Source organism: Haemorhous mexicanus, chromosome 3 (genome assembly GCF_027477595.1).
Source record: "Haemorhous mexicanus isolate bHaeMex1 chromosome 3, bHaeMex1.pri, whole genome shotgun sequence".
Lineage (NCBI taxonomy): Eukaryota > Metazoa > Chordata > Aves > Passeriformes > Fringillidae > Haemorhous > Haemorhous mexicanus.
Genome location: NC_082343.1, coordinates 31,268,416 through 31,293,954, shown reverse-complemented (window position 1 = coordinate 31,293,954; position 25,539 = coordinate 31,268,416). Strand labels below are relative to the sequence as shown.

The window sequence follows — 25,539 nt, the reverse complement described above, 5'->3', positions numbered from 1 at the left end:
CTTGCAAAATACCACTATGGTATTCTCCAGCTTGCTTAAGAATTATGTAACACCTTAAAAATCTTATCAAATACAGTCATTTTTACTTCTTTTGTTTTTTAAGATTACTGACATATCAGTCCTTTAGAGTAAGCATTGCAAATGAATGTCAGCACTCTGATTTTCATGCTGAATGAATTGATATATTTTCACCATCAATCTGTGGGCATAGTTGGGTTTGGCTGACCCTGAGGTCTATTTAATCCTCCTCCAACAGTGTTTGATGTTCCAGTGTACTTCGGGGTAAGGAATAATGAAAATCACGGCACAAAACCAAAATAATCTACCTATCTCCTACATCAGGCCTCACTTAGCCTGCATACAAAACCTCTTATTCTTCAAAGCATGAGAAATTTAAATCCTTTCTCAAATTAATTATTTGTTTCAACTCTGGGTGATCTATGGCAACTTTGTGGAACAGGGAATATTTACAGGAACAGGAGGCATGCAGTGACCCTTATGAAGGAAGCTGCCGTATCAGCATGAGTCTGAATTTACAATAAGTACAACATTCCTCATCATTGATTGCTCCATTCCTGGGAAAGCAACTTGCAAAGTCCTGACAATTTCTCTTTGCATCATCAGGCATCAATAACACTGTTAGCAGCACCATTAACCTTCTGTGGCCTTGGCTTAACAGTGCTCAGTGCCAGATCCAGAGCATAGCTGACTTAAGCAGAACCACACCAGAACCAAGATGCCCAAATTCAGGAGCCATTCTGGTCAAAAACCCTCCTCCCAACCTGTAAATCAAAATCCCTTCTCCCAACCTCCCAGCTGTAAATACCTAGCCTTCCCCCTTGGTGGGACTTGATTTGCAGTATATTGACATGCTGCATGGACACTGCAGTCCTCCCCCACTCCTCCCTCCAGTTAGCAGCAGCTGGGGCAGTAGCAGAGCCCAGCACTCTCCAGCCACCAAGGGTGCAGAGTAGGGACTCAGCCAGAGGCCTGTGCCACCTCCATTCCAGCCTGCAGAGGTAGCTTTGCCCATCCCTTGGGCAACTGCAACCAGCTGCTGTCCCCACGAAGAGCAAGAGTGATGGGGACAGGTCCCCTCTGCTTCTCCCATCTCCTGTTCAGGCTGGTAGTGGCAGATCAGCTGTCTACTGGTAGGGAGAGACAGATGTGCCCTTAAGCACAAGATACATGTGCAGAAGAAACTGAGCAGAAGCTGCATTTCCCAATCTCCTATTCCGCCCCATCATAAACTTGGCTCAAGCTGGGCTCCTGTGCAGCTGAGAAAGGCTCAGTGCAGGCCATGAAGAGAAAAAAACAACAGAGAGAAAAGAACCTGCCCATTGCTGTCCTTGGAAAAGGGACACACACCCACACTCTAACCTACATGCCAAGGGATGCTTAAGCATTTTGCATGAGAGAGCACACAGACTAAGGGTATAAACAAGCTCAGACTAAGGGTATAAACAAGCTAAGTCCCTTTGTGGAGTTGAATAGTGTTTTAAACCACTGAGACTGCACACACAACGTCTCTGCTGGAGTTTAGTTAATTTATTCAACGATGCAGAAAAGAATACAGGACCCATCATCCCCAGGCTGTGCTGAATTTTCAAGGTTGACAGAATTTATACTGCACAAGGAAGTGAGTGACGCTTTTCAGAAGTGAATTTTATGACTCCCAATATACCTTTGTTTACTAGTTTTATTTAAACTGCCTTAATCCAATTCTTGAAATGATATACATTCTGATGGAAAGCAACTGACAAGGCTCACAGCTGGCTGTGAGCCATTGCTAGAAAGAACACAAAGGGCTGGACATGGTCTTTGGTCTGAAGTGGTGATAAAATTCATTCATCTGCTCTCCTGGCTGCCCAGATACAGACCTTGAAGCATCCCTTAAATATATCACTTAAAACTTAATAATGTCTTGGCACATCTCTCTATAAAAATCAGTAGGTAGCTTTAAAAAGACATTTGTATCTTCCCTGAAGTTAAGCAGATAGGTTTGCCAAAACCCAAGCACGAGTAATTATATACAGTGTTTTATTGCTACTACTCAGAAGTTCACCATAAAAAATTTAATTATTTAATCTGTAATAAAAAGTACACGGGTGCGGGTTTTTTAAGGCAAACACTGTACTTCAGGTATGTCCCTTTAGCTGGGACTTCAGAGTATGTGAGGTTGTTTACCCAAACTTTTACTTTTTCTCAGTCAATTTTTACTCAGTTGCTGGCATATTTTCTCCCCCACTCATTTTAGATTATGTTATTTTCTCCTCAAAGTTTTAAGACTTATCAGCTCCTTCACATTTCTTGCATTTGAAAATGAGACAGAAAAATGCATGGAGAATCCATACTATCTACTCTGCTGCAGAGTTTGGTCATTTGTTACTCATGTGCATATTGCTGACCCCTTTTGCTTTACCTTTGCTGACTCCCAAAGCTTTACCTTTGACTGAGAAACAGGACTGAGGGATTAAAGCAACTGCAGAAAAAACAGACAAACCCAACAATCACTTTTTTGACAGACCGTAATAATTTCTTGGCTGTTAAAATAAATACTGAGTTTCAAGAAAGGCCAAAGAAACTGACAGCATTCTGGAATGGAAAGGTAACAGAGCATTAAATGAAAGGTGGTAGAGAAATAGGGACAGTCAAAAATGAGAGTAAATGGTTTCTAACTCCTCTAAATAACAAATTTGTTTCTAATACTGCATTTCCTGTTTTCACAGTAACATTATTCTAACAAACAGATGGTTCCTTGAGCCATAATTGTCTTTATTTGAAACACATAGATCAACACAGCACTTTGGGGAAGACATCATCAAAATCTGGTTCCCTTTAGAAACATCCATCTTCATGGCATGTTAGTCATCATTATGGGGTAGAGATGCACTACTGCCAATAAAAAGATGTTTCTTGGAACAAAGCGATGATGTGAAAATCTTGTTTTTATATGCAAGTACAGGCACTCACAAGTAGTAATGCTGAATGCTCAAACACAATTAAAAATTAGTAACAACATATTTCTAGGGCCTAACATTCTCCTGTACTAACATGTAAGTTCTAGCATTGGTTGTTCCTTAAGACTGTATAGAGTTACTGCCATGAAAATAATCTAAGAACAGGTAAGGCTACAAATAGAGTTTCCCTGAGATCTTTAAGGTAGAAAAGCCCAAACTTATTACTTCACTAAGAAGTTATACAGAAGTTGTCTTTGGTCGACTGTGATCCCTCTGTGAGGAAAGGTTCAACACTTAGAGGACATGGTCTCTGTTCTGCACTTCTGGAGAGCAATTATGCAAGGCAGTGGCTATTATATCTGGGAATGGACCTCAAGACAGGTCTCAAGAGTTCTTTCTGTTTACAGTATTTCCCTCTCAAGAACTTGTCACCTCATCTCAGAGAGACAATCATCCTTTCAATACAAAGAATTAAGTTCCCTGACTCATTGGTAAAAACCAAAAAGCAACTAAAATGGCAGACAACTGCATGTCAAACTGAGAAGTCACAGTTCTCTTTTGAACATTGATTCAAACCATAAGCAAGCCAAAAAATCCATGCTGTAGATCAGATGCTGATCCCATCATGTGGACCACTCTCCTTCAATAGCAAAAGAACTCTGTTTTCCAGCAGAAGTCTTCACTGTAGGCCTGTGATATGGACAGGGGCTTGTAATATGAGTTTGGGTTTTGTCACTTTTGAAAAAGTTTTTCAAACTCTTATGGCTTCATTTGTGATCTTGGACCTCTGAAGGATAATAGGTTGGGAGAGTATCATTGCAGACTGACAGCTCCGAAGTACCAGGCTTCAAGTGAGCTTGCATTGGGTTGGATCCACCCTCCAGTGCTGTGCAGTTTTCCAGTTGCAGTTCTTTGGTGAAGCAGAATTCAATCTGGCCAATTGTTTGTGCTTTTTCACCCTAGAAACATGAAGGGTAAGATCAGCCTCATGGGAAGGAGAAAATAAATCAATTCTTCAGCTACATTGCCCTATCTATACAATGCAGTAGTGATTATTTGTGCATTTACCAGATGAAAAATGCAAAGAAAAGTACAAGAGGCATCTACTCTGAACAGCTTACAGTCCATACTGTTACTCAGTACCAATCTGGGACTTGTCTAACTAGTAAGCCTCATTGGGAAACGATGACACATTATCCTGGCCTTTACTCATCTGCACAATGATGAGCTCTGGCTGAACTCTGTGAATATTGAAGGGCACATGTGACCAGAAAGACACTGCACAAACTCTTCATAGCAGGACAGGAATTGAGGCAAATAAAATTCTCCATACCTGAGAAGAGAACTAAATTTTATATTAGCTTTTACACAAAAGGATACAGAAGCAAGCTGACAGAAAAAACAGAAGTGTCAATTTTGGACTACAGAACAGGCCTGGAAGAAAAATGCTGACTATGAATAAAGCAGGCAGGCATGGAGGCTTTTCAAGTGGCAAAAAAATTATAGGAAAATCCCTCCTAATGCTCAGGTCTAACAAAATGTGGAAAAAAATGGTTTTGAAACAATTAAACAAGATAAAAGTAACTGAGGTGAGGGATTTTTTTTGTTTGTTTGTTTGGAATTTGTGTTGTTGGGGGGGTTGTTTATTTTGGGTTTTTTTTTTTTTTTTAATGTAAGAACAGAGCGTGTGTCTAATCCATTTCAAACATCAAAGTACCTCCATCGTGCACTTCAGGCATGGACAAGTCTAGAACTCTGAAAAAGGCCTATCTTCAAATACCTGATATGATATGTACTTTTTAATTTCTATTACCCAACACCTTCAGCTGTTAAGTACAGGTAACACAGCCTGTACATTACTTTCATACAACTGGAACAGTATCCCAAGTGTAGTAAAAGCAATGGCAAAACCACAGTGAACAGAGCTAGAAACTGGGGTTTGTGTTAGCTCTGCATTTCTATCATGTCAAAAAGTGGGGGTGTATACAACCCACATTCAACTTCAATTCCTTTCTTCCTTAGAGTAAACTATAAACACACATTAAAAATATTGTAACCTATAGATTTTTTACATATGAGTAGAAAAACCTCAGAGCATTACTAAAGCAAGAGTTGACAACACACTCCAATAGCAGCAGTATCTTAGCAGGATTTCATAAATTGTTGCCTGCGTATGGGCAAAAACTCTGCCAAGAGTTCTGCAGTAAATCACCTTGAACAAGATGAGAGAAGGAACCACTTACAAGAGTGAAAGCTAACCTTGTGGGTTTTGTTTCTTGCTGTTTTTCTATAAGAGCAGAGTAACCTAGCTGAAAAAAAGGAAAGAAAGAGCTCTACAACCTACACATGTAATTGTTCAGAACACGATTTTGTTCCTTCAAAGGCACTTTTGGCTCAGATATGGTGACCTATACTTTACAGAACACTGTCTCCGTGCAGCACCTTCTCTGCTGCATCATGATGCACAGCACAATTACTGGCAAGGAAAAGTCAAAAGACATGGAAATTTAAGACATGATTGGTTCAAAAGGAAAGAGTGCAGTGACCTCTTTAGGTATGGGCTCTCTGGAACAATTCAGAGACAAGCTTCTGAGCTGCTTTATTTCAGGATTGTGGCAGCAGCAACCTCACCAAGGCTGACATTCACTGCCTCCATTCAGCTCACTCTTGCTGGTTTTCGCAATCTGCCATGCAGCAACTAAACTTCAGCAGGCATGGTGCAAAGTGCCCAGCTACAGCAATACCTCTGCCAGGGTGGTTACAGCATTCATGCAAGAGATGCAGGTTTAAATCTTTTAAGACAAAGAGACCTTTAAAACCCAAGTCCAAGAATCAAACAATACCTATATGCAAACAGCTGTATACACAAAAAACACCTAGACCTAAGTTTCACCATACCAAAGATTTTTCACTCTGTTTTTGCTATATTTTTGATAGAAAGTGCTCCTTAAAAAAAAGTAAGTTATTTTTTGTTTGTTTTTCTTTCAATTTTGGGAAGTTAGGGGAGTTTTTACCTCTTCTGGAGGAAGGCATTGGATCTTTGGTGTTACACCATATAATCTTGTAAGAGCTTCCTTTATAGCAGTCATCTGAAAAATTAAAAAGCTTACAGAGATAAATAGGTCACAAGCACATCTTCCAACAGCTCCCACACTGGTTAAGCTCTCAAAAACTTTTATAAAAAGTACAGCCTTAAAGAACTGTAAAATTTCAAAAGATCATTTGGTCTACAGAAATTAGTTGAATCCTACTGGAAAAAAAAGTCTTTGCACATGTTTTATTTTGTTAAAGACTGCCTCTTACCTTGTAATATGAACTGCTTGGTTTTATCCCAGCTTTCAAGAGACAACTGAAAAAAAGATAAAACATTTTTCCACGTTTCCTGTATGCAAACACACCTTCATAATCATTAGGTAAAACAGATCTCAAGAACCTGTCAAGCATTATAGCAATGGGAGCAGGGGCAACTTGTCTTTCATTCTTTGCCAGCCTAGGAAAAGTTTTCTGAAAGGACACTTCCCATCCAATTTGGCAGGGTCAGAAAGAACCCTTTCCCACATCTTAACCTAAAGAACTCGGATAGTTCAGTCTTCAGACACAGTTAGGGGAAAGGGAGTTCCTGGGTGCTCTGTTCAGTGCCAGTTAGAGCACGCAGTTTAAATGCTTCCTTTCCCCTGCCTTGAGTCATTCCCCCATGCTCCTGCCACTGCACAGGGGCCGACTTGTGAGGGTGTTCCAGGCACCCTCATATTCAAACACAGGATGGGCTTCCTGTGGTGGGAGATACACAGCACACTGGGAGAGGGATACATCATGTCAATCAGAATCAATGTTACTGTCAGGGCAGAAACTGTTCCTAATAAATATGTTTTTGAAGAGGAAAAGCTGGTCACACGAGGAATGAGACAGCGCTCAAGAACCTGTAGCCTGTGTACCCCTTCCTTTAGGCTCAGTCCTGAGAGGAGTTCACATTTCCAAGCTGACAAGACTCAGGACCTAACCCATGATGAGTCTGTGAGTCCCTACAGCTTCTTCTGTAAGAAGTGGGAATGGTCAGTATGTTGCAAGATTTAATCCATAAATGCTGATACTGCTCAACCCTTCCCTTCCAAGGTCAGTTTTGGCACGAGGAAGATTTTTTCCAGCTGACTAAAGGACAAGCAGTTTTTCACTGTCATTTTACACTGGATATAAGAAGGCCAATAAAACAGATGATGGTCTGTTAATTCTTACAGAAGGCTGCATGATATCCTCTTTTTAATAATTTGATTTGTGGAAACTTTTTTTTTTTTAACAATGGCATTTTTGTCTTTTAAGTAGAAATTATATACAATGAGAACATTTTCAGTCTTTTTTCTCTTCAGTAAAGATAAAATTAATTATACTTATTTTCACAATAGATAATAAGCTTTGAGCAATTAATTACAATATGCTTCAGTCTCTATTCTTTTGCAGCATTGCACATGCTGATACAGAGTCACATCATCGGTCATTGTGCCATCTGTAAATGTTTTAGTCACACCATCACAGCTACTTAGGCAATTGACTTAGACATCATTAATTTTAACATTACATATGACATGCTCAAACACTGAAAACCCTCTCATAAAAATCTGCTACAGTTTTAAAAGAAATCTTCAAAAGCAAGATGGGAGGGAAGAAAGACTTATTTTCTTTGTGCATATGGAAAATAACTGAGACTTTGTCAAGGAGATTGCTTGGACAGGATACTGGCAGAGCACAAACAGGATGAGCTGGTTTGGGGTTTCTTTGGGGTTGTTTTCTTGAGTTTGTAAAGGTATATTTCTTTGTATGAAACTATTTCCTCTCTCAGATACTGTCCTCTCATGGTCAACAAGTCTAAGTCAAACATCCTCTCCACCCAATACCAAGCACTGATCAGGAAAGGACTCTAACCTTCTGGCATTCAACTGCAGCCAGAACACATGCATACAGCACTTGGACAAGCCACAACAGTCTCCTCAAGACTTGTAATCTGGAATGGCCAGTGCTTTGGAACAATGAGGAGAAATCAGCCCCTAGGACAAAGCAAGGGTGTCACATCAGGGCTGTCACAATGAACAGCAGAGGACTGCCTGCAGCAACTGAACCCTTCACAACCTCCTCTCTTGCGGTTGCCTCTCAGCCTTTTCCCAGGATGTCCTGCACGATTTTGCCTGCAGCTTGTCCTTTCCCTTGAGCAGAGCATTGTCTTAAAACAAGTGTTTGGAGCTCAGCATGACTCAGAAGTCTGGGGGGGTTTGTCACTTGATTTACAACTTTACAGGTACCATAGCTCTTGGTATCAAGATACAGCCTATAAAGCTGCTCAAAAATTTACTGGCTCACGCTGTCTAGAAGGATGCTGCTAAGAATGATACTGGCTTCTCTGACTGAAGTGACCAGAGACTGCTTCTCAGGGTAACAACTCTTCTTCTGAACTTCAGTACCAAAAATAATTTATGCTCTCATTTCCTCTCTGCCATCAGATTTTTACTTTCATTTCAGGCTAGATCTGAAACCTTTAGGAGCTGTTTGAAATAAAAGTCAGATCATTGAGTTCATTTACGTACCCATTGAGATCAACATGATGATAGAGTTCTATGGCTTTACCAAAGTATTTTTTCTGAGAATTAAGGACCTCAAGTGTGGCTGCACAAGTGCCATGTTTGTACCACTCATGTTTCCTATAGGAAAAAAGCAAAATGCAAATTTTAGAACACATTATTTGCAGACACATGTACTGTACAAGCTAGCCATTGTACTTAAATCAAGCATCTGAAAGGCTACACATGTGGAGTGCATTCACATGTGCAACTGCATTCAAATTTATCACAAAAAAGTAAACCCAAACAAGATCACTCCCACCACTTCAATTACAGCAACATCTATATATTCATGAAGTAAATATATGTCATGCTCTTATGATACAATACCCTATCATTGTATCATAAAACACAAAGATGTCTGGAGGTCAGAATGCACAGAATTTGCCTAGAAAATTACTATCTCTAAGCTTTTTGTAAGTTTTAGTGGAACCTTTTGTGTTAAATGCACTTTCAAAGCACTAATTTCTTTTCTGAACTCAGAGGATTAAGCCTTATTTTGGGTGAAACAGTGAAACTGCACAAGCTGCTAAGATTTTAGCATCAGCTTTTATGCTGGCCTGTGGCAGAATTTTCATAGTTTTTTCCTATGAAGTCTCAAGTCTTGCTTCTAATCCACTATCCATTCTCCTAAGAGCAAGGAACAGAGAGCAGAAGAAACTCTTGCAGTGTACAGCAAACTCAAACTCAAACAGGACAAAAACTGGGAAAAAGACAAAAATTTTTATCAATTCTAAAGTCCACTGAAGGACTAAGCAGTATAGTCTTTGGTGACACTGCCTGTGGATATATATTTTTTTTTTATTCTTTTCAAATTTTCACAATCCACTTGTACTATATAGGTATCAGTTCAGCAGATGTACACGAAGATTACCTAATCTCAAACTCCAGCCATCATCACAGCATCCTGTGACCTGATGATGCCTTAAGTACATCATCAAAAAGCAGAGAAGGACAACTATTATTCACTTGAAAGCCTATCTTGGAATTGTCCACTCCTACTTAAAACTTCAGGTTTTTCTTTAGGAATTAAAACACCTTAAAAGAAATTATGTTTGGATCTAGAGAAATAGTGTACTACTTCTGAACAGAAAATTAATACAGAAACTGTGGTGTCAGGAGATTTGAGGCAGGGGAGAAGATGCTTTACTGTAAGATTTTCCCTGTATCTTCCCAAACTTAGCCTTGTAGAGAGTTCTCATCTTGGCTATACCATTCAACACAACTGCATGCAAACGAATTCTTTATTGACTGGAAGAGTCCAGTTTCCATGGGCAGATTTCTCCACAAGGAATTTTAAATTACTAATGAGAAAAGGCACCACAGTTAAAAGTAAACAGAAGCTCTTTAAGAGGTAAACTTAGCAAGAAATATAGTTAGGTTGGATTAATTAAATTAAGCAGGTAATAGTCAGATCCAAAGGGCTACTAAAACAGCAGCAAGCTAGAGGCAAGGCTTTGCATGGATGACAAAGATGAAAATTTTAGTTCAGAGAGTGTATACATGCATGTCTGTAAAACTAATGGTGATGTACCTGTCTTTTGAAGGCTTTCAGTAGTACTTATATTTGAAGTGTCCTGCTCTTTTTATAAAGAAGGCAAAAATAGAGGGCCAAAGACCTGCTGGCATTCAAGAAGCCTTTTATTTCTACCACAGAAGTGCTATTGGAGTGGTTTGGGGAAGTCTGCACTGACAGTGCCTGTGAACCATCATCTGCAGCAAGCCAAGAATGCACCAGGCCCAAGTGTTTTAATCAGTCCTGTGAGCTTCCAGAATGGACAGAGACTTTAGTCTCTACAAAATATTTACCAAGACTTTAAGACTATACTCTTCACAATGTCACACTATTTTGCAGCACCGCCGTTTCAAAGGGGAAAAAAAAAGATACTGACCACAGCTACAGGTGTTCATCAAGGCCTCCATCCTTCTGCACCTCTTGCACACATGAGCCTGGTGGCAGCACAGAGCTGCTGTCAGTAACTTCACTGAGCAGAGAAGTGGCTACCATGACACAGTGCATTCTATTTCTCTATTTTCTCTTCTATGAGGAAGCTCAAAAGGAAAGCTCTCTCAAGACCAGCAACACAGTGAAATTAGCTAGGGAAAGAGATCTGGAAGCTGCTCTTGCAGCTACCTGCGATGTCCCAGGAGTGCTACTGCTACTCAGATGTAATGTGTCAACAACAGCTGTTTTTCCTCCCTGGGGACAAAGGGAAGAAACATTCTCTCACTAAGTTTCATTACTCTAAAACTTCTGCTATGGCCCTCTCTTCAACAGCTGTATTTTATAAGCGAACAGATCTATACTATGAGTGAGACTGCCACAACACACTGCTTCAGTGGCTGCCTGGACACTTCCTCTCACACACCTGAAGAACTACTCAGACAGATTTTTATAAAATAATATGCAAAATGCTTTTTAGGGCTTTTTTGTGCTCACCAGAACTGGGTGCGATTCAGAGACGAATGAAGCACATCAGGCCAGTAGTGTCTCATGTCTGACAAAAGATCCTAAAAATACCACAATTAATAATGCACCTACAGCATTGAAAAGCTATTTCTTATACAGTCCACATATATTGATAAATTTTTTACAACTGAAGCCACATCTTTCAGTGTCCATGACTGAAACATTTATTTGAAGAAAAATAAAAGATTTTTTTCCCCCATATTCTGAAAATGCTGTTGTTGGAGGTAACAGGTACACCTACCTAAATATCTGAACATACTATTACTGACACACTGCCTCAAAGCAAGACTTTCCTTCAACTGTCTCTGCAGAAATTGTTCAATCATGCAGTGTTCCCTATTTGTCAGGCTCAAGTCTCTTATCCCTGTCTAACACATAAATGAATTTTGCTGAATTAAATAAATTGGGGTTTTTTAAGTAGAAAAAGAACAAAAAAAGGACTGATGGCCTAGGAGAAAACACCCAGAAAACAGTACTCTGAGCTCTTACTTTCTTTATTCTGATTTTGCAGTAGAAAATGTGAAGGGAGAACACCAACTGACTGAATCTTTTTCTTTTCACAGGTGCTTTTTGTCACTGCAGATCTATCACCTATGTGGTGGCGGACCTCTAGATGTTATTAAGGAGGATGATGGCTGAATGAGCCAAACTGCATGTTCACAAAATCAAGTAGGTATAGTTGCTAATGATCACAAGGACAGCGACTTCAAATAGTACCAGAAGCACTAAAAGAATTTCTGGAGTCCTTAAAAAACCATATCCCTCAGTAAACATTAGGAGTGATATTATGAACTGCAGATTTTTCATAGAGGATGTGCAAAAGTAATTGCACTTAGCTCTGCCTGGTATGTCTGTTTTTGTTTTAAATACCTTGATCTCGGTGACATTGAAATGCCATGTTCTGTTACAGTCTTCAGCTCTGTCAGGCCTAGGGAAGCAAAATAAAATTGAAAAGAGATGTCTCCTAACTCACTACTGGTAACTAACGTATCATTATCTTGAATTTTAAGTATGCAGGATTATAGCTGGAGACCTTAAAAATGCAAGTAAACCGTAAGAACCTACAGTGGTTTAGAAGTACAACCATCAAGACATTAATTATGGCCAAAAGATTTCTCATGAAGATTCAGAAAATGGCCCTTTGGTCTCTTTCATTCCATGTAAAAGTCATTTGAGTGTGCCAGTGACTTGGAAAGGTCTTGCACATGATGTCACTGGTGTCACTACTGACATGACCTCCTAAATTGCTGCCCCATCTGATGTTTCTACAAGTATCACCAAGACACTCTCAGGGAATCAATACATAATGATGTTCACTTTTCCAAGAAGCATAGCTTAAACTCCTGTACTGATTTTAACCTGTATTTGTCTGGAAAAGTTTTGAATTGCTGCCATTGGCATCAATTCCAGTGAGGTGATTCCTTTGAAGCAATTTAGTTTTTCTTATACTTTCGCAACATTTGTGTGGAGATAAGATATTTAAAGCCACAAGCAGTCATGAGATATTAACAAATTCTTTCTGCACAGAGAAACAAAAGAAAAGAAGGGAAACAATAGTTCCCTTTCTGCTTGAGACCATTTCTGATCTTGTGAGGAGGTGTGGTAATAAAATGCTTATGTGGCCAGAGGATTTCAACAAGTCATGAGATACAGAAGTGTATTTCAGTTTTATGTCAAACCATAGGGTTTTAATTTTATTTCAATCATAAGAACAGACAGATTAAGATCTCCAAAAATAACTCCACAAAAACGAACAAAAAAAAAAACCACAAAAAAAGCCAACAAAACACACAAAAAAATCCGCAAACAAACAAACCTCCACCTAACAAAACCAAATCACTAAACATCCTAGTACAAAATTTGATTTTCCAGGTGGAAATAAAAGCACTCTATGATCATACCACAATCCATGGATTGTCCAGTACTTTGGTGGGTCATGACAATCATTAGCATTCATCTGTAGGAAACAAAAACACAGAGTATTTGCTGCATGTATCCAGGAATAAAGGTTTAAAGGCAAAAGTAAAACCTCATTCAGTGATGGCCCAAGGTTCTACTGTGGCATGCCAACTTTTCTTGCCAAACCAGGAACTGGTGAACTCCAGTTACTTGAAGCTGTCATGGATTATGCCACTTAGGGACCCACTGGCATTAGAATTTTGAAGCAGATCAGTGAAATCTGAGCAGACAGCATAAAGAGAAGACAAAAGGAGAGGTTCTGAGGTAACACAAAGTAGCCTGATCCATGCTGAATGAACAGAGCTTTATCTACATTTCTAGTACTCCAGGTAGCAGCTCTGTATTTTTCTCATTACTACATATTTTCAAGGAGTGCAGAGCCATTAAAGTAAAAACATGCAAAATAAACTATAATATTGGACAAGCACAAAACCCTCTTTAAGTATTCAGGACTAGTTTTATCATTGTATTGAAAGTGAAAAATACAAAGAAGAGATTAAATATATTGCTTATTCTAAGTAAAAAATACTTATACTTTAAGGATTTTGACTTGAGGTTCAAGGAAATGGAGAGAAAATGAAAGACTAAATACCTTCCTACAAAAACAGAAAAATAGAGCCTCCAATAAAAACTGTTGATAATACAGGAGAAATAGCCTACACTTTAATTACTGTTTTAGAGCAGAGACATATGCCTGAAAAGAACTAAATAAAATCCATGTCACACATCACAGAATACCATTACTGTATTTTCCCTGATTATTCTTCTTAGGAATTACAGCTCTTTCAAGTAAACACTTTTTGCCATTAACTAACAACCTCCCCAGACATTCTTTTCCATAATAAGAGCCTTCCTTTTTAGCTCTGCATTCTGTCATTATTATGCCACAATGCCTTTTATGTGATGCCAGAGCAAGAGCAGAGTGTAGAGAGGAGCAGAGACAGGCCTGTAATCTCACTAATTGCCTTCCACATGCCACAGGACAGTGGCAGCAAAACTGCAACTTCTGCAAGACTTTCTTGTTCTGTGTCCATGTCCTTCCTCTCCTCTCTTGCCACCAACAATACAGGCAATTACACCCAGCAAAAGCTTTTTTCCCTGAAAGGAATATTTTGAACAAACACACACTAAAAATGCCTAAACAATATTGCTCTGTCATGACACAAGCTCTGTGGACCTGGAGGGGTTTGGCTATCTAGTCCAAAGTACAGCAAATTAATAGTCAACAGCTGAGGTGGCAACAAAAAGTCCAATTGTGCTCCTTATTCAGCCCTTAACTGCAGTTCTCAGACATGCTAATGGAACACCGAGAGCATTTCAGATTTGAAATCATGGCACTAACCTGCCTTGCAGTTTCTTCTATCTGCTTCATCAGACTCTTGCTGTTACCCTGTGCCCTGGCAGAACTGGGAGGTCAGTGCAACCTACAACACATTAGTTCACACTCTGCATATCTTGGCCAGCTTCATTCAATCTCCTTTTTCATTCTAGCCTTAGTATCTTTCCAACGTTCATTTTAAATCAATAAAATAAAAAATGCAAATGCTGGTCTGCAAAGCTGGGTACCCCTGCTTGCTGGTGCAAAACCACTTCCTGTCAGCCTTCCTGTTTATCACAGACTGATTGCTGAAAGATTAAATTCAATCTCTAGAGACTGACTGACTAGAAACAGGTACAAATATTTATTTTCAAGTGAGCACTGGACCCCAGAAAGCCCTACATACCTAGATTCATCTGAAAAAGAAGCACTGTTTTCTCCTGTTTTAAAGCAATCTGATAATCAAACCAATCCAAATGAACCACATATGACCTATAAAACTGAGCAAAGGGCTGGTGAAGCTGTAGAGCACCCACCATGCTGAGAGGGAACACTTCAGCAGAGGGATTAGCCTATTTGTAACAGCAAGTCATTGCACAAACAGCACGTGCCAGAAGCATGGAAGATTTTATCATCTCTGAAATGCCAAAAAGTGAAATACCATCTGTGTGTCCCAGAAGTGTCACCTCTTGAGTGCCCAAGTTACAAATCCCTTTGTACAGCAGCTGGTAAATGCAAGAGTAGCGCTATTGGATGACATACAGATACACCAAATTGAAAAAAAAAATCAGCTTCTGAGAAGTGAAATATTTACTCCTGTTTTCCCTTCCAACCACCTTGCTTAAGCAGGCCATCTCTTTAATGAAGATAAAATATAAGTAATTTTGTAATGAAACATGGCAACTGCAAAGAAAAATTCTTACTTTTCCAACTGTGGAGAGAATTCACCTCTTCAACTTCTTCCCCTCAAACAGTGTGCAATTACTCCCCTTCTTCCTTTAGTCATTTTAACTCTTTCTGTATTATGTGACTACTTCTATTTCTATCCAAAAAAGAAGGAAAACTAGTATTTCTATTCTTCATTTAGGCCTCTGCTATAAAATTATTGCAAAAGCCTGAACTTAGGAAAATTTTTTATCTCATAGTGAAAAATAAAATCATCTGTTGCTTAACACAACATTCAAACGTGAATTCAGGCTGTTCTGTTCATTATTCTATTCTACTGTCCTTTTTTTGACTCTTTCCTTTAATGAGCACATATGTGAAGCAAAGGCAGATGACAGCAGGTTATTTCTTTATTGTCCTTCCCATTCCTAACAGAGAAGGAACTGAATAACTTACAAACTTGCCCTGGATTTTCCACATTTTGCACACACACAAAAAACCCCCAACCACATAAAAAATTTCATCTTTTTGCAATCTCCCGGATCCAAAAGCTGAAATAATAGTTCTCTTTTACGTTCTGGAATAAAAGGTTTCCACAACTCCATAAAAAGGGATTAGGAAAGTCCCTCTTCTTGGCCTTGAGTTGCTCTTAAGTCACGCTCTTTTGTAACTGAAAAATGTGGCATGAATTAGACACAGGCACAATTTTTGAAGGGAACATGAATTTCATAGTCACTTCAGGTCTGTGAACCTCAAGTGATATCTAGCTTAGATATCTTTGCATAAGACATAGTCACCTTAGCTCATTATATGGTACTGGAATTTCTAATCACATTACAAGGAAGAAAATCTCTCTTCCTCCTTCAGCCTTTTCACTGTAGTAGTCAGTATTTAGGTCCTGGGGTTATCACTGCTGCCATGATATCACTTTATTTTAATGGGATAGTCTGGAAGATATGATTAAAAACCACTTTCCAATTTAATTGTTCTGATCACACTCAGTATTAAAAAGCATCAGCTGAACAGTTACTTTTTAAAGCCCAGGAAGAGCTAGGAGAGATGTATTCTCGAATTTCTGGCCTGCTGATCTGTACCCTCTAAATTTTTTGGGCCTTCAAAAGCCTAAAAAACTTTTCAAGCACAGATCTCCAAAACAGGCAGGAGTTAAGATGAAGCTTATCCACATACCTTAAAAACACACTGTGTATGAAAGAGTCTCTAATAAGATTCCTTTACATAGGAGACATAAACTAAGAAGTACTTTCAGAAAAAAAAGTATCTCACAGGTTTTTGCCATAAATGATACAATGACTTTTGCTGTTTCTTTCACAGCTTTTTCCTTTCAACATCATGTCAAGAGTTTGAAACTGAATAATAACACTAAAAGTATTTACACCCTGAAAAACACTAGTTATCATATATAAATACACCAAACATACAGAAGGATCTACCTACTTAAAAATACTTAAATTAATTCCTGAAGTTAGGAACTCCTCTTATGTAAAACAAGAAAGCTGTTATAGGAGTACAGTTGAGATTTTCTTTCTTTATATGACTCAATTATGGGAAACTAAGAAAAAAAAACTTACTTAACATTATTTTATTATCTCTTTTTCTGCACTTCTTTGAATGCCTCTGTCCACCTCTTACTACAAAATATTATAAGAAATCAACAAAGGGCAAGGAAGGCTACATTTTCTGATGCTCAATACCTTCAATTATTCACTTCGCCTTCACTAGAAGGTTATGTAAATTATTTGTCAATTTATCAATTACTCTACCCTGGAATTCAGAGAAGTAACCAGCATAAATACACAGTGGGAAAACCGGTTGGTAGGGACTTATTTTTTTAATTTTGTGTTGTTTAATATTTCTTTTTTTTTTCCAATTGCTCTAATATCATTCATGTAAGCAAGGGTTTGCACTGCTACTGACTCTGAACACTGACTCGTGCTAGGCACTACAAACTCTTCAACACTACCATCTCTGCTTCAAGTCATTAACAGCGACGTTTAATCAACAGAAAATCAGACACAAATTGCATCAAATCTTTCCTTATCTCCACTGAAAAACAGGCACACAAAAAAACAGAACAGTGGTCTTGGTCTTTGGTCTCAGTCACACACATCTGACTTTTGCTATTGATATTGCCCTCCACATTTAAGTAATGTGAAGTATATCTACTTTTCCTCAGATATTTAGGCAGCACATGGCTTTTGTTGCTACCACTTTTCTATCTATTTCCAGAAACAGGAATGAGAAACAAAAAAGTACCTAGAACACAAAAGATAAGATTCTGATGTTGTAAAACAGAAAATCTAAGAAGCCTTTCTTGCTGCAGAGACATTTGGCTGAAAAAGAGGTAGAAGCTTGAAGCTGAAGCTACATGAAATGAAGCTGAAGCTACATTGTTATCCACAAGGTTCTTCAACCTTGTCTCAGTAAATCTGATCATATTTTTAACTTAACTGTATGGGAAGAGAACTTTGAGTACTTCCAGTACAGGAAAAGTGGTCAACTATCAGATTGCAGTAGATACTTTATAGTAACAGTACACCACTTAGCTGTGCTTTGACAGATGTATGTTGGAAGGTTGCGTTCATTTTGGGTTCGCACCCCTGAAATACAGCAAAAACTGCAGAAATACTCAAGAGACACCTGCCACAACACCTTTATAGCTCTCTTTCCTGACTGAATCAGTATTTGATGATATCATAGAAATATTGGAGCCAATGTTACAAAGCTAAAAAAAAAAAAAAGATTGTGCAGCAGATTTTTCAAATACTGAATTGTCATCAGTCAAACAAGACAGGCAAGTCTTCCTATAGTGTCTGATGAAAGTTTAGGATTAAGTTTATAAGATGTCACAAAATCTGAAACAAGCTTAGTGTACAGTACACCCTACATTGACAACTCTACCAGTAACACACCACAATCTTTCCTGTTATGGCTGCTCTGCATTGCAGGGGAAGAAGCAAAAGTTGCATCAAGATCAGGAAAAAGCCTTTATAAAGGCATAACCAAAATTAAATACTTAATGGGCTATATTTAATCTCTTCACACATTTATTATCCAATGGTACCTTTTTTTAAGGACAAAATATAAACACAAAAACCTCACCTTACATACAGTCACTGGCCAATGATGAGCAAAATACAGCTTCTTCCAGGAATGAGGATGGATGTCACTGGAGAGAGACAGACAAATTTATGTTTCTTCAAGTACTTTAAAAAGAAGAACACCTTCAGGCACACAGTTCAAACTAATAATTCTGAGAGAAACAACATATAAGGAAACATGCTAATATCCCCATTGCTAAACAAATTCTCCTTCTGGCACCCCATCTCCATTTGCTTTCCATTTCTTAAGTACGCAGAGGGCAAAAAAACCCTCAAAAATTTGTTCAAGAAGTGTTGGAAGCCTGTATCACATAACTTCTATAGAGGCCTTTTCCAACAGTTTGGAGCAGACCTATTCTGGTTAAGTAGATGTAAATAAAAAACCTGTTGCATCAGACACTACAGAAGATATATTTAGTTATTAGGCAACCAGACAATGTAATTAAATAGAACAGCAAATGGGAAAAAATAAATAGAATTGTAAATTATTTTAACTGACAACATTATGTGCAGAACTGACAAAATAAATTGTTATTCTCTGGAAGGTAATAGCCACTTGTCAGTCATTAGTTCTTGCAAGAGGATATATTACCAAAAGAAAAAGGGAAAAAAAAAAAGAATAAAAGACCAAGCTAATTCTTCTCAACCTGCGGACAGCCTAGGGATACTTCCATGTTATATCACAGCTCAGTTTTTTCCTCTAGTTTTTCTACTTTGCAATGGCCACATTTTCTCTTAAGCATTCACATGTATCTGTGGTTTTCTATACAATTTAGAGGAATAGCTCTGGAACTTACCAGGCATAGCCACAATGAAAACTATTAACACTTTCATAGGGGTCTTTACTGTTGTTGTAGAAACCTGAATAGAGGAATTGCCCTATATTGCAGAGCAATTCATTCATTTATAAAAAGTCCTTACTCATTAGACTTTTCATTTGATCTTTCATTTGTATTTGAAATAGCAGCTGAACTTCTGCAATGTCAGTCATGCCAAAGAGTTCTCCTAGAAAACACTTTGTGGCTAAGGACGGGTCAGAAAACTCTACTTATTAAACAGAGCTGGAATCCAAGGAAAGCCATTTTCAATACCCATGCAGCTGCAGAGATATTCCCCCTTCTCTGGACCTGAGTTATCCTGCTCTGTGCAGCTCAGGAATGTGCCTCTAGAGCTGACTCTTTGCCAAGGTGGCCAAGCCAGAGCCTAAATCCTGGGGACTGAAGAAACATCAGCAGAGTGTCTAAGCTACCCATCAACTGCAATGTGGGCACTGAAAAATTCAGCACTGAACTAAGCACCTCTAACCATTCTCTTGCCAAAGCACTAAAAGGAAGCAGAAAAGTTTATTTCCTCATATAATGCAATAGGAATTTCAGCTTTAACCACAGAGAGGTGTGACTTGGGGGGTGGTTTCTCCCATGGCCCACTGGTATTGAAGCTCAGATTTCTGCCAAGGGGCAACAACCATCAAAAGGTGGTGCAGCAGTCTGATACAGCCTCAGTTGGGATGTCATATGAAAATTAATTTTATAATGTCAGAACTGAGAAAACAGCAAGGAAAAGAAAAGATAAATAAAAAAGTTAATGCAACAGTTAGTGCAGTTCACTCCACAGGGATGACTCCAGATTTTTTGCTGTGAATGTCAAAATAATTTTCAGTTTTTGTCATTACCATATCACAACTCTAAATAATGTGTCTATAGCAAGATGAGAAAAGTTTCAAGTGCAACAAATGGAATTTAAGCTTCCGCTCTTTCTTCATGCTGACACATCTAAAAGTTTTTTCAGGCATGATCCTTGCTCCTCCTGTAAATGTAGATGCCTTGCTATAAATCACCTAAGGGTAGAATAACACATCAAAAAAAGTACATAATAACAAATTTACATTAGAAGTTAAACCATTCTGATCTGCACTTAAGAGTAAGTTGTCAGATTTTTCATTTAAAAGCACAACTTACCTTTGAGTAACAGTATCCGAAGTACACCAACAACACAGTGCCATGAAAAACCAACCCAAAATCCAATAGTGCAGCTTTGCAGGCTTCATTTTGTTATCCAAATAGCTGTAAAAAGGAGTTCAAAGAAGAAATCTGTTACCTATCCAACACACTAAAATGTTAAAATGCAAAAGAAACCTACTATGTCAGAAATAGCAGGTAATGGTAACTCTAAATTAGATTTACAACCACAGGTAAATGGGGATGTCTTTCAGGGCTGTGCCTGATTTCCCAGCTTGTATGGTAATTTTCATAAACTAATACCATCAAGGATGAGATCACTGTTTCCTTTTTTTTCTTTACTTGTACATGGTTGCCACAGAGCCACCTTCCAATTAACAGAAATATATCAATCTTCTACAGAGCTATACTCGCTGTACTTGAAGACCCTACTTGGAGTCAGCTCAAATGCCCAAAATGATTCATTAAAGAAACTTTGAACTGAATATTGAATATTCGTGTTGGATTGGCCAAGGCCAATACTAGAAACTCACAGGAAGCCAAGGATGATGTCCAAAGCAGAAATTTTGTCTAAATGCCAGTTGACTACTAAACTAATATTTTTAAAAAATGCTGCTAAAACCACATGAAGTTTCTGTTCTTGTTATAAATCTGAGATAGCCTCTATGGAACCATGCACAATTTGCCTAATACTTCATGGACCTTAGAAGTCAGGGCATAAAAAAAAACCAAATCAACCTTTACAAACACAAGGACTTCTACTTGGCACAGGTCAAAAATCCCAACTGTCTCCCACATCTGCCAGCTATTACACAGCACTTCAATTGCTACCTTCTAGAAAGGGATGTACATGCACATATTTACATGCAAGTTATTAAAGCCTCACCAAAACTACTTCTCAAAATGACAACCCTACACCACAAGACACTGTGTGTAACCTAGGTGACCTTTCAAAGATCTCTCACTACATGAGTTGTATTCTTTTTTCCTATGGATATTTTTTTAATTCATTCTTACCACAGTCAAGTAAAGCCTGTTTTGACACCAGTGTAGACATGGCTGATTCAGCCATTACACTGAGAAAACTCAACATAATTCATATTCACAGCTCATTATAAAGAAGAACCCATTTTCCTACAGTTGTTGTGTGGCTCTGGACCCAGCCTGCACAACCCCACAGTTCTGCAAACACCGTGCCAGAGCTGAAGTACAAAGGAAGGAGCTTCCCCGCTTGCAAAATATGTGGGGATTTCAAAACAACTTGGGCAACAACTGTAACCAATAACCAGCTAAATTTATTACAAGGTCCTGCTAAATTATGAGGAAACCAACACCTTTAAGACATTCTTCTATTTTATACATAAATGCCTCTCTAATTTGTAATAGACACATTAACAAGGTACTTGGCCTAACAGAAGATACAATCAGATAAATATTAGTTGCCAACAGTTATGTTCCTGATCTATTTCCTTAAAAATACCAGAAGGAATTTCACTCACCAGGTAAAATAAGAAAAAAATAATAGTAATGTTTAGAAGATCATTTGGAGAGTGCTACTTGTATGGAAAAGCACACAACAATGCAGAACTAATCTTCAGCAAAAGCTAGCCAAAGAAAGACATATATGCTTTATTAAAGAAATTTCTATAGCCATACAGTGTATAAAAAAAGTCACAAATAAGTAAGTGCTGGATAGCCAATTTCCCCACGAGTTCTGCACCTTAAGTGATCTCCAGTCTCATCATTTGAACAACAGCAATTAATTATTTGAGATTCTGCCTTATAGACCTTCTTAATGCCTTATAGACCTGCTTAAAAATCTTCTACTATTTTGAACTGAAGACCAACCAAGCAAGACTACTCTTCTGCACTAAAAACTATAAGGACAAAACACTGAGAGATGTAAGAAGAGTAAGATTCATGTAAAATTCTGCCCTACCTACAAAAAGCAGGAAGTACCACTTGAAAGACAGGAATGTCACACATCACCAAAAAAAAGCTGTACTCTACAAAGGTGTGGAAGAAACATGTCAAGGAAGTGGATTATGAAAGAAAAATAACCCAGCAAGCATTACAGCATTTCTTTTGATGTAAGTTGGTAGGCAGAAAGAAGCCTTTTTTTCAGTGACTAAGCAGCAAAAAAAGCATAAAGTAATTGTCTCCTTTCTCACTGGACTCTTATGTTTGACCAAGTAACTACCAGGAACAGAGGGGGCTTAAAAAAATGCTGCCATCAGAGCAGCAGTAGGTGCTGATTTATTCTACATATTGTTCTGAACCCTGAAACAAGAACACAGGGTAACAAAGCAGGTGTGAAAGCCCCCAATCTGTAACTTTCACTTTTTTCCACTGATAAACAATACATAAACTCTCTCTAAGGATTTAGCTCAGACGTAAACCTTGCAGGTACCTCAACACTATCAAGACAGACTGAGTGATTTATTCAAGCTGACCTTTTATTTGTCTGTGACAATGATGGTGGCAGGTGAAAAGTGCATCAATTGCACCTTAAAGGCATCTGAATGATGTGCATTTGAGGAAATACACGCATCCAAATGAAAACTGCATTAACAACATAGAGCACATATATTTTTTAATAAAAATTGCTTCTGTTTACTAAAAATTACACTAGATTACTAATTTCACAAATACAATAAAGAAGAGATTTAACAAATCTTACACCAACTTTTCTCTAGTAAGAAACAGGGATTTCATATTATGAAAGTTAGCTACAAAAAAAAGTCAAGACGTTCCAAAAGATTTCATAACGTAGAAAATTTAAAACTTTAAAATGAAACCTGCACACAGACATAAAATTTTTACTTGACACTAGGCTATCAACTCAGTTTTATTATGGATAAAATTCCAAAGGGCAAGAACAGCTTTGGGATTACTCTTGGTTTACTGTACCTAGAAAAGGAATGCAAAACACGTGTTTCTGTGTATGTTTCTATGTGTGTTTCTATGTGTTAGTAACCCAGTCAGGGCAAGGTCAATTTCACTAACAATATTAGCATTGTTCATGCTGTTTTCAAAATTACCTGCCCAGGCATATCAAACACTAGAGAGAACTTGTAATAAACATGGAGGAAATCCTCCTGTAACACATTCACTATAGTTTGAATTCTAATATACCATCTTGGGGGGAGTGATGATGTAGCACATTCTTCTTTTGGACACCAGCAATTAGTCACCTCTCATTTTACTCCCTTATTTTCTTTCCTTTTTGCTTTTAACAATTAGCTTGAGTTGCAAACCTCTCATTAATATAAAATCTCCTACTCTACAGTTTAGTTCAGCATGTAAAATCAGAAGAGAAGATGCTGCAGAAGAGCACTCAAACATCAGTGGGAGATGCCCATGGTTATGACACAGCATGCACGCAGTTAAATGCTGGCAACAATGTCCAGAGATAAGATTTAGGACAGTTAGCCTGGCATCTAAAGCCACAAAAATAAACACCCAAGGCTTTGGTAGCATCCCTAACAAATCAGCATGCACTGCATCTGCCACGACGAGTTAGACAAGCCGAGACACAACAATGTGTGCCAGAAGCATTAACTTAATTTATAACAACGCTCTTAGCTCCGGCAAGTTTTACCTCCACTGTCCACTCCCAGCTAGCCATGCATCCCAAGCCCAAGTACTGGTCCGAGTAACTGCAAAAGGCTCCTCGAACCCTTTTCAGAGGCAATACTCACGCCCACCGCCACGGCAGGATTTCGGCAGCGCCCCTCTCACAGCGTTCGGTGCGATGGGGGCTCTCGCTGCCGGGGCTGAGCGGTGTCGGGGTGAGCCCGGAGGGAGCAGGGGCTGCGCTCAGCCCCGCCGGCTTCCCGGGGAAGAGCCAAGCACGGCGAAACCTCGCCCCCCTCGCACGGCGACCAGCACAGGGCTCTGCTCCAGCACCGATGTCGCTCCGACAGCAGAAAGCCTTAACTCCAGATAAACAATCATTACAGAGGCGTCGGCACAAACTGTAAAGAATGCAAATCTCCCAAGCACCGGAAGCGGGAGGCCTCCAGGCGACAGAAGGAAGCCAAAGCCCATGTAAAGTGTAAAAAACCCCCCAAAAAATATTAAGAGCTTTCCCGCCTCTAGGAAATGCTGCCACTTACTTGGCTGACTTCCGATTTGCTACGCATGGAAGTTAAAGCATAAGAAGTGAAAGCAAACACAGTCTGAGTCCGCGCCAGGCCTGCAAGTCCCACCTTTGCAGTTCGCGCAGCTCAGGACCGCAGTGGCAGAGAGCACTCTGCCAGGCAGAAAAGCCTAGTCAGAAACACCTCGGGCGGGCCGAACCGCAGCTCCCTCCTGCCCGGCTGCCACCGCGGGAGCGCAGCCCCACGGCGGGCAGAGGGAGCCGAGAGAGGCCGGAGCAGGGACACCCTCAAATCCGAGAGCGCTGTCTCGCGTTCAGACCCCACCACACCTCAGCACGCTGCGCGCACCCCCCGGCCCGCGTTACCTCCGGCCCGGCGCTGCCCCGGCGCTGCCCGCAGGAGGTGCCCCGCGCCCGCAGCTCTCCCCAGGCCCGCGCAGGCCCCGCCCCGGAGGGCGGCAGGGGCGGCACCGCCGCTCACCACAGCGGTGCCCACGGCCTGACCGGCTGCTGTCTCCTCATGGGGACGCGCACACTCGGGGGTAGTGGCCTCCCGGTATTCCCGTTGGCTGCCTGGTGCATCCCCGCGGTCAGCCGGGTGGTGCAGGAGCAGGGCGTTGCTAGCGCGGGCAAGAAAGGAGCTGCAGGCTGCGGGGGAAGTCGTTTATGTGGATGGTTGGGCTCGTCCTGCTGTTTTGGTTGGCTGTTCTTTAGCATATTCAAGGATATAGTTATGTTGGTTTCATACTGAGCGTTTGCGCGGCACAGAGGTCTTCGAGAGTGCGATGGGGACTCTAAATAGGAGTCTACTGACTGATGCAAGCCCAGGAGCTGACACAGGGGTCTGTGGCGTGCTTCTCCAAATAGAGAAGTTTGAAATGGTAACAACTCGTGTTTGGAAGCAGTAGGAAGTTTCTGAGGAAGGAACCTCAAGGGATGAGTGAGAACTTGGTTCAGTGTTTTCTCAGCGCTGTGTTAAACTATGAAGCATATTCTGACCCTTCTTTCTCTGACGATGCATGAGTCATAAATACAAAGTGTGTTTTTTAATTACTATTATGTAGTTTTGAACCACAGGGGGTACGTTACAACCATCCTACATTAATGCACTTAAGAAATACGTGGGCAGATCTGCTTCCACAAGCAAAACAACATTTGTTTT

General features: G+C 39.6%; 1 protein-coding gene across 2 annotated transcripts; it reads right to left on the bottom strand.

Annotated features, from left to right (window-relative positions):
- Window positions 1-1,528: 1,528 nt before the first annotated feature.
- On the bottom strand, window positions 1,529-24,891 carry RNASET2 (ribonuclease T2). 2 transcript variants are annotated; one of them, XM_059841249.1, is made up of 10 exons: window positions 24,744-24,891; window positions 20,276-20,380; window positions 18,319-18,385; window positions 12,938-12,993; window positions 11,907-11,964; window positions 11,007-11,077; window positions 8,534-8,647; window positions 6,264-6,309; window positions 5,975-6,049; window positions 1,529-3,919 (listed from the first exon to the last, which is right to left on the bottom strand). In XM_059841249.1, the coding sequence occupies exons 2-10, from the start codon at window positions 20,362-20,364 to the stop codon at window positions 3,728-3,730; spliced, it is 768 nt and encodes a 255-aa protein (XP_059697232.1). In that variant the 5' UTR covers window positions 20,365-20,380; window positions 24,744-24,891; the 3' UTR covers window positions 1,529-3,727. The 2 variants fall into 2 exon arrangements, with proteins under 2 accessions (XP_059697232.1, XP_059697234.1); XM_059841251.1 differs by lacking the exon at window positions 24,744-24,891 and adding an exon at window positions 23,977-24,365.
- Between the last annotated feature and the right edge of the window lie 648 nt (window positions 24,892-25,539).

Bases quoted from the DNA above. Each gene is read 5' to 3' on its own strand.
- RNASET2 (XM_059841249.1), bottom strand. From the start codon at position 20,364: ATGAAGCCTGCAAAGCTGCACTATTGGATTTTGGGTTGGTTTTTCATG. The intron at 11,078-11,906 runs GTATTTAAAACA...TGGTATTTTTAG, and splicing joins TCAATGTCACCGAGATCAAG to GATCTTTTGTCAGACATGAG. The intron at 3,920-5,974 runs GTAAAAACTCCC...TCATGTTTCTAG, and splicing joins AATGCCTTCCTCCAGAAGAG to GGTGAAAAAGCACAAACAAT.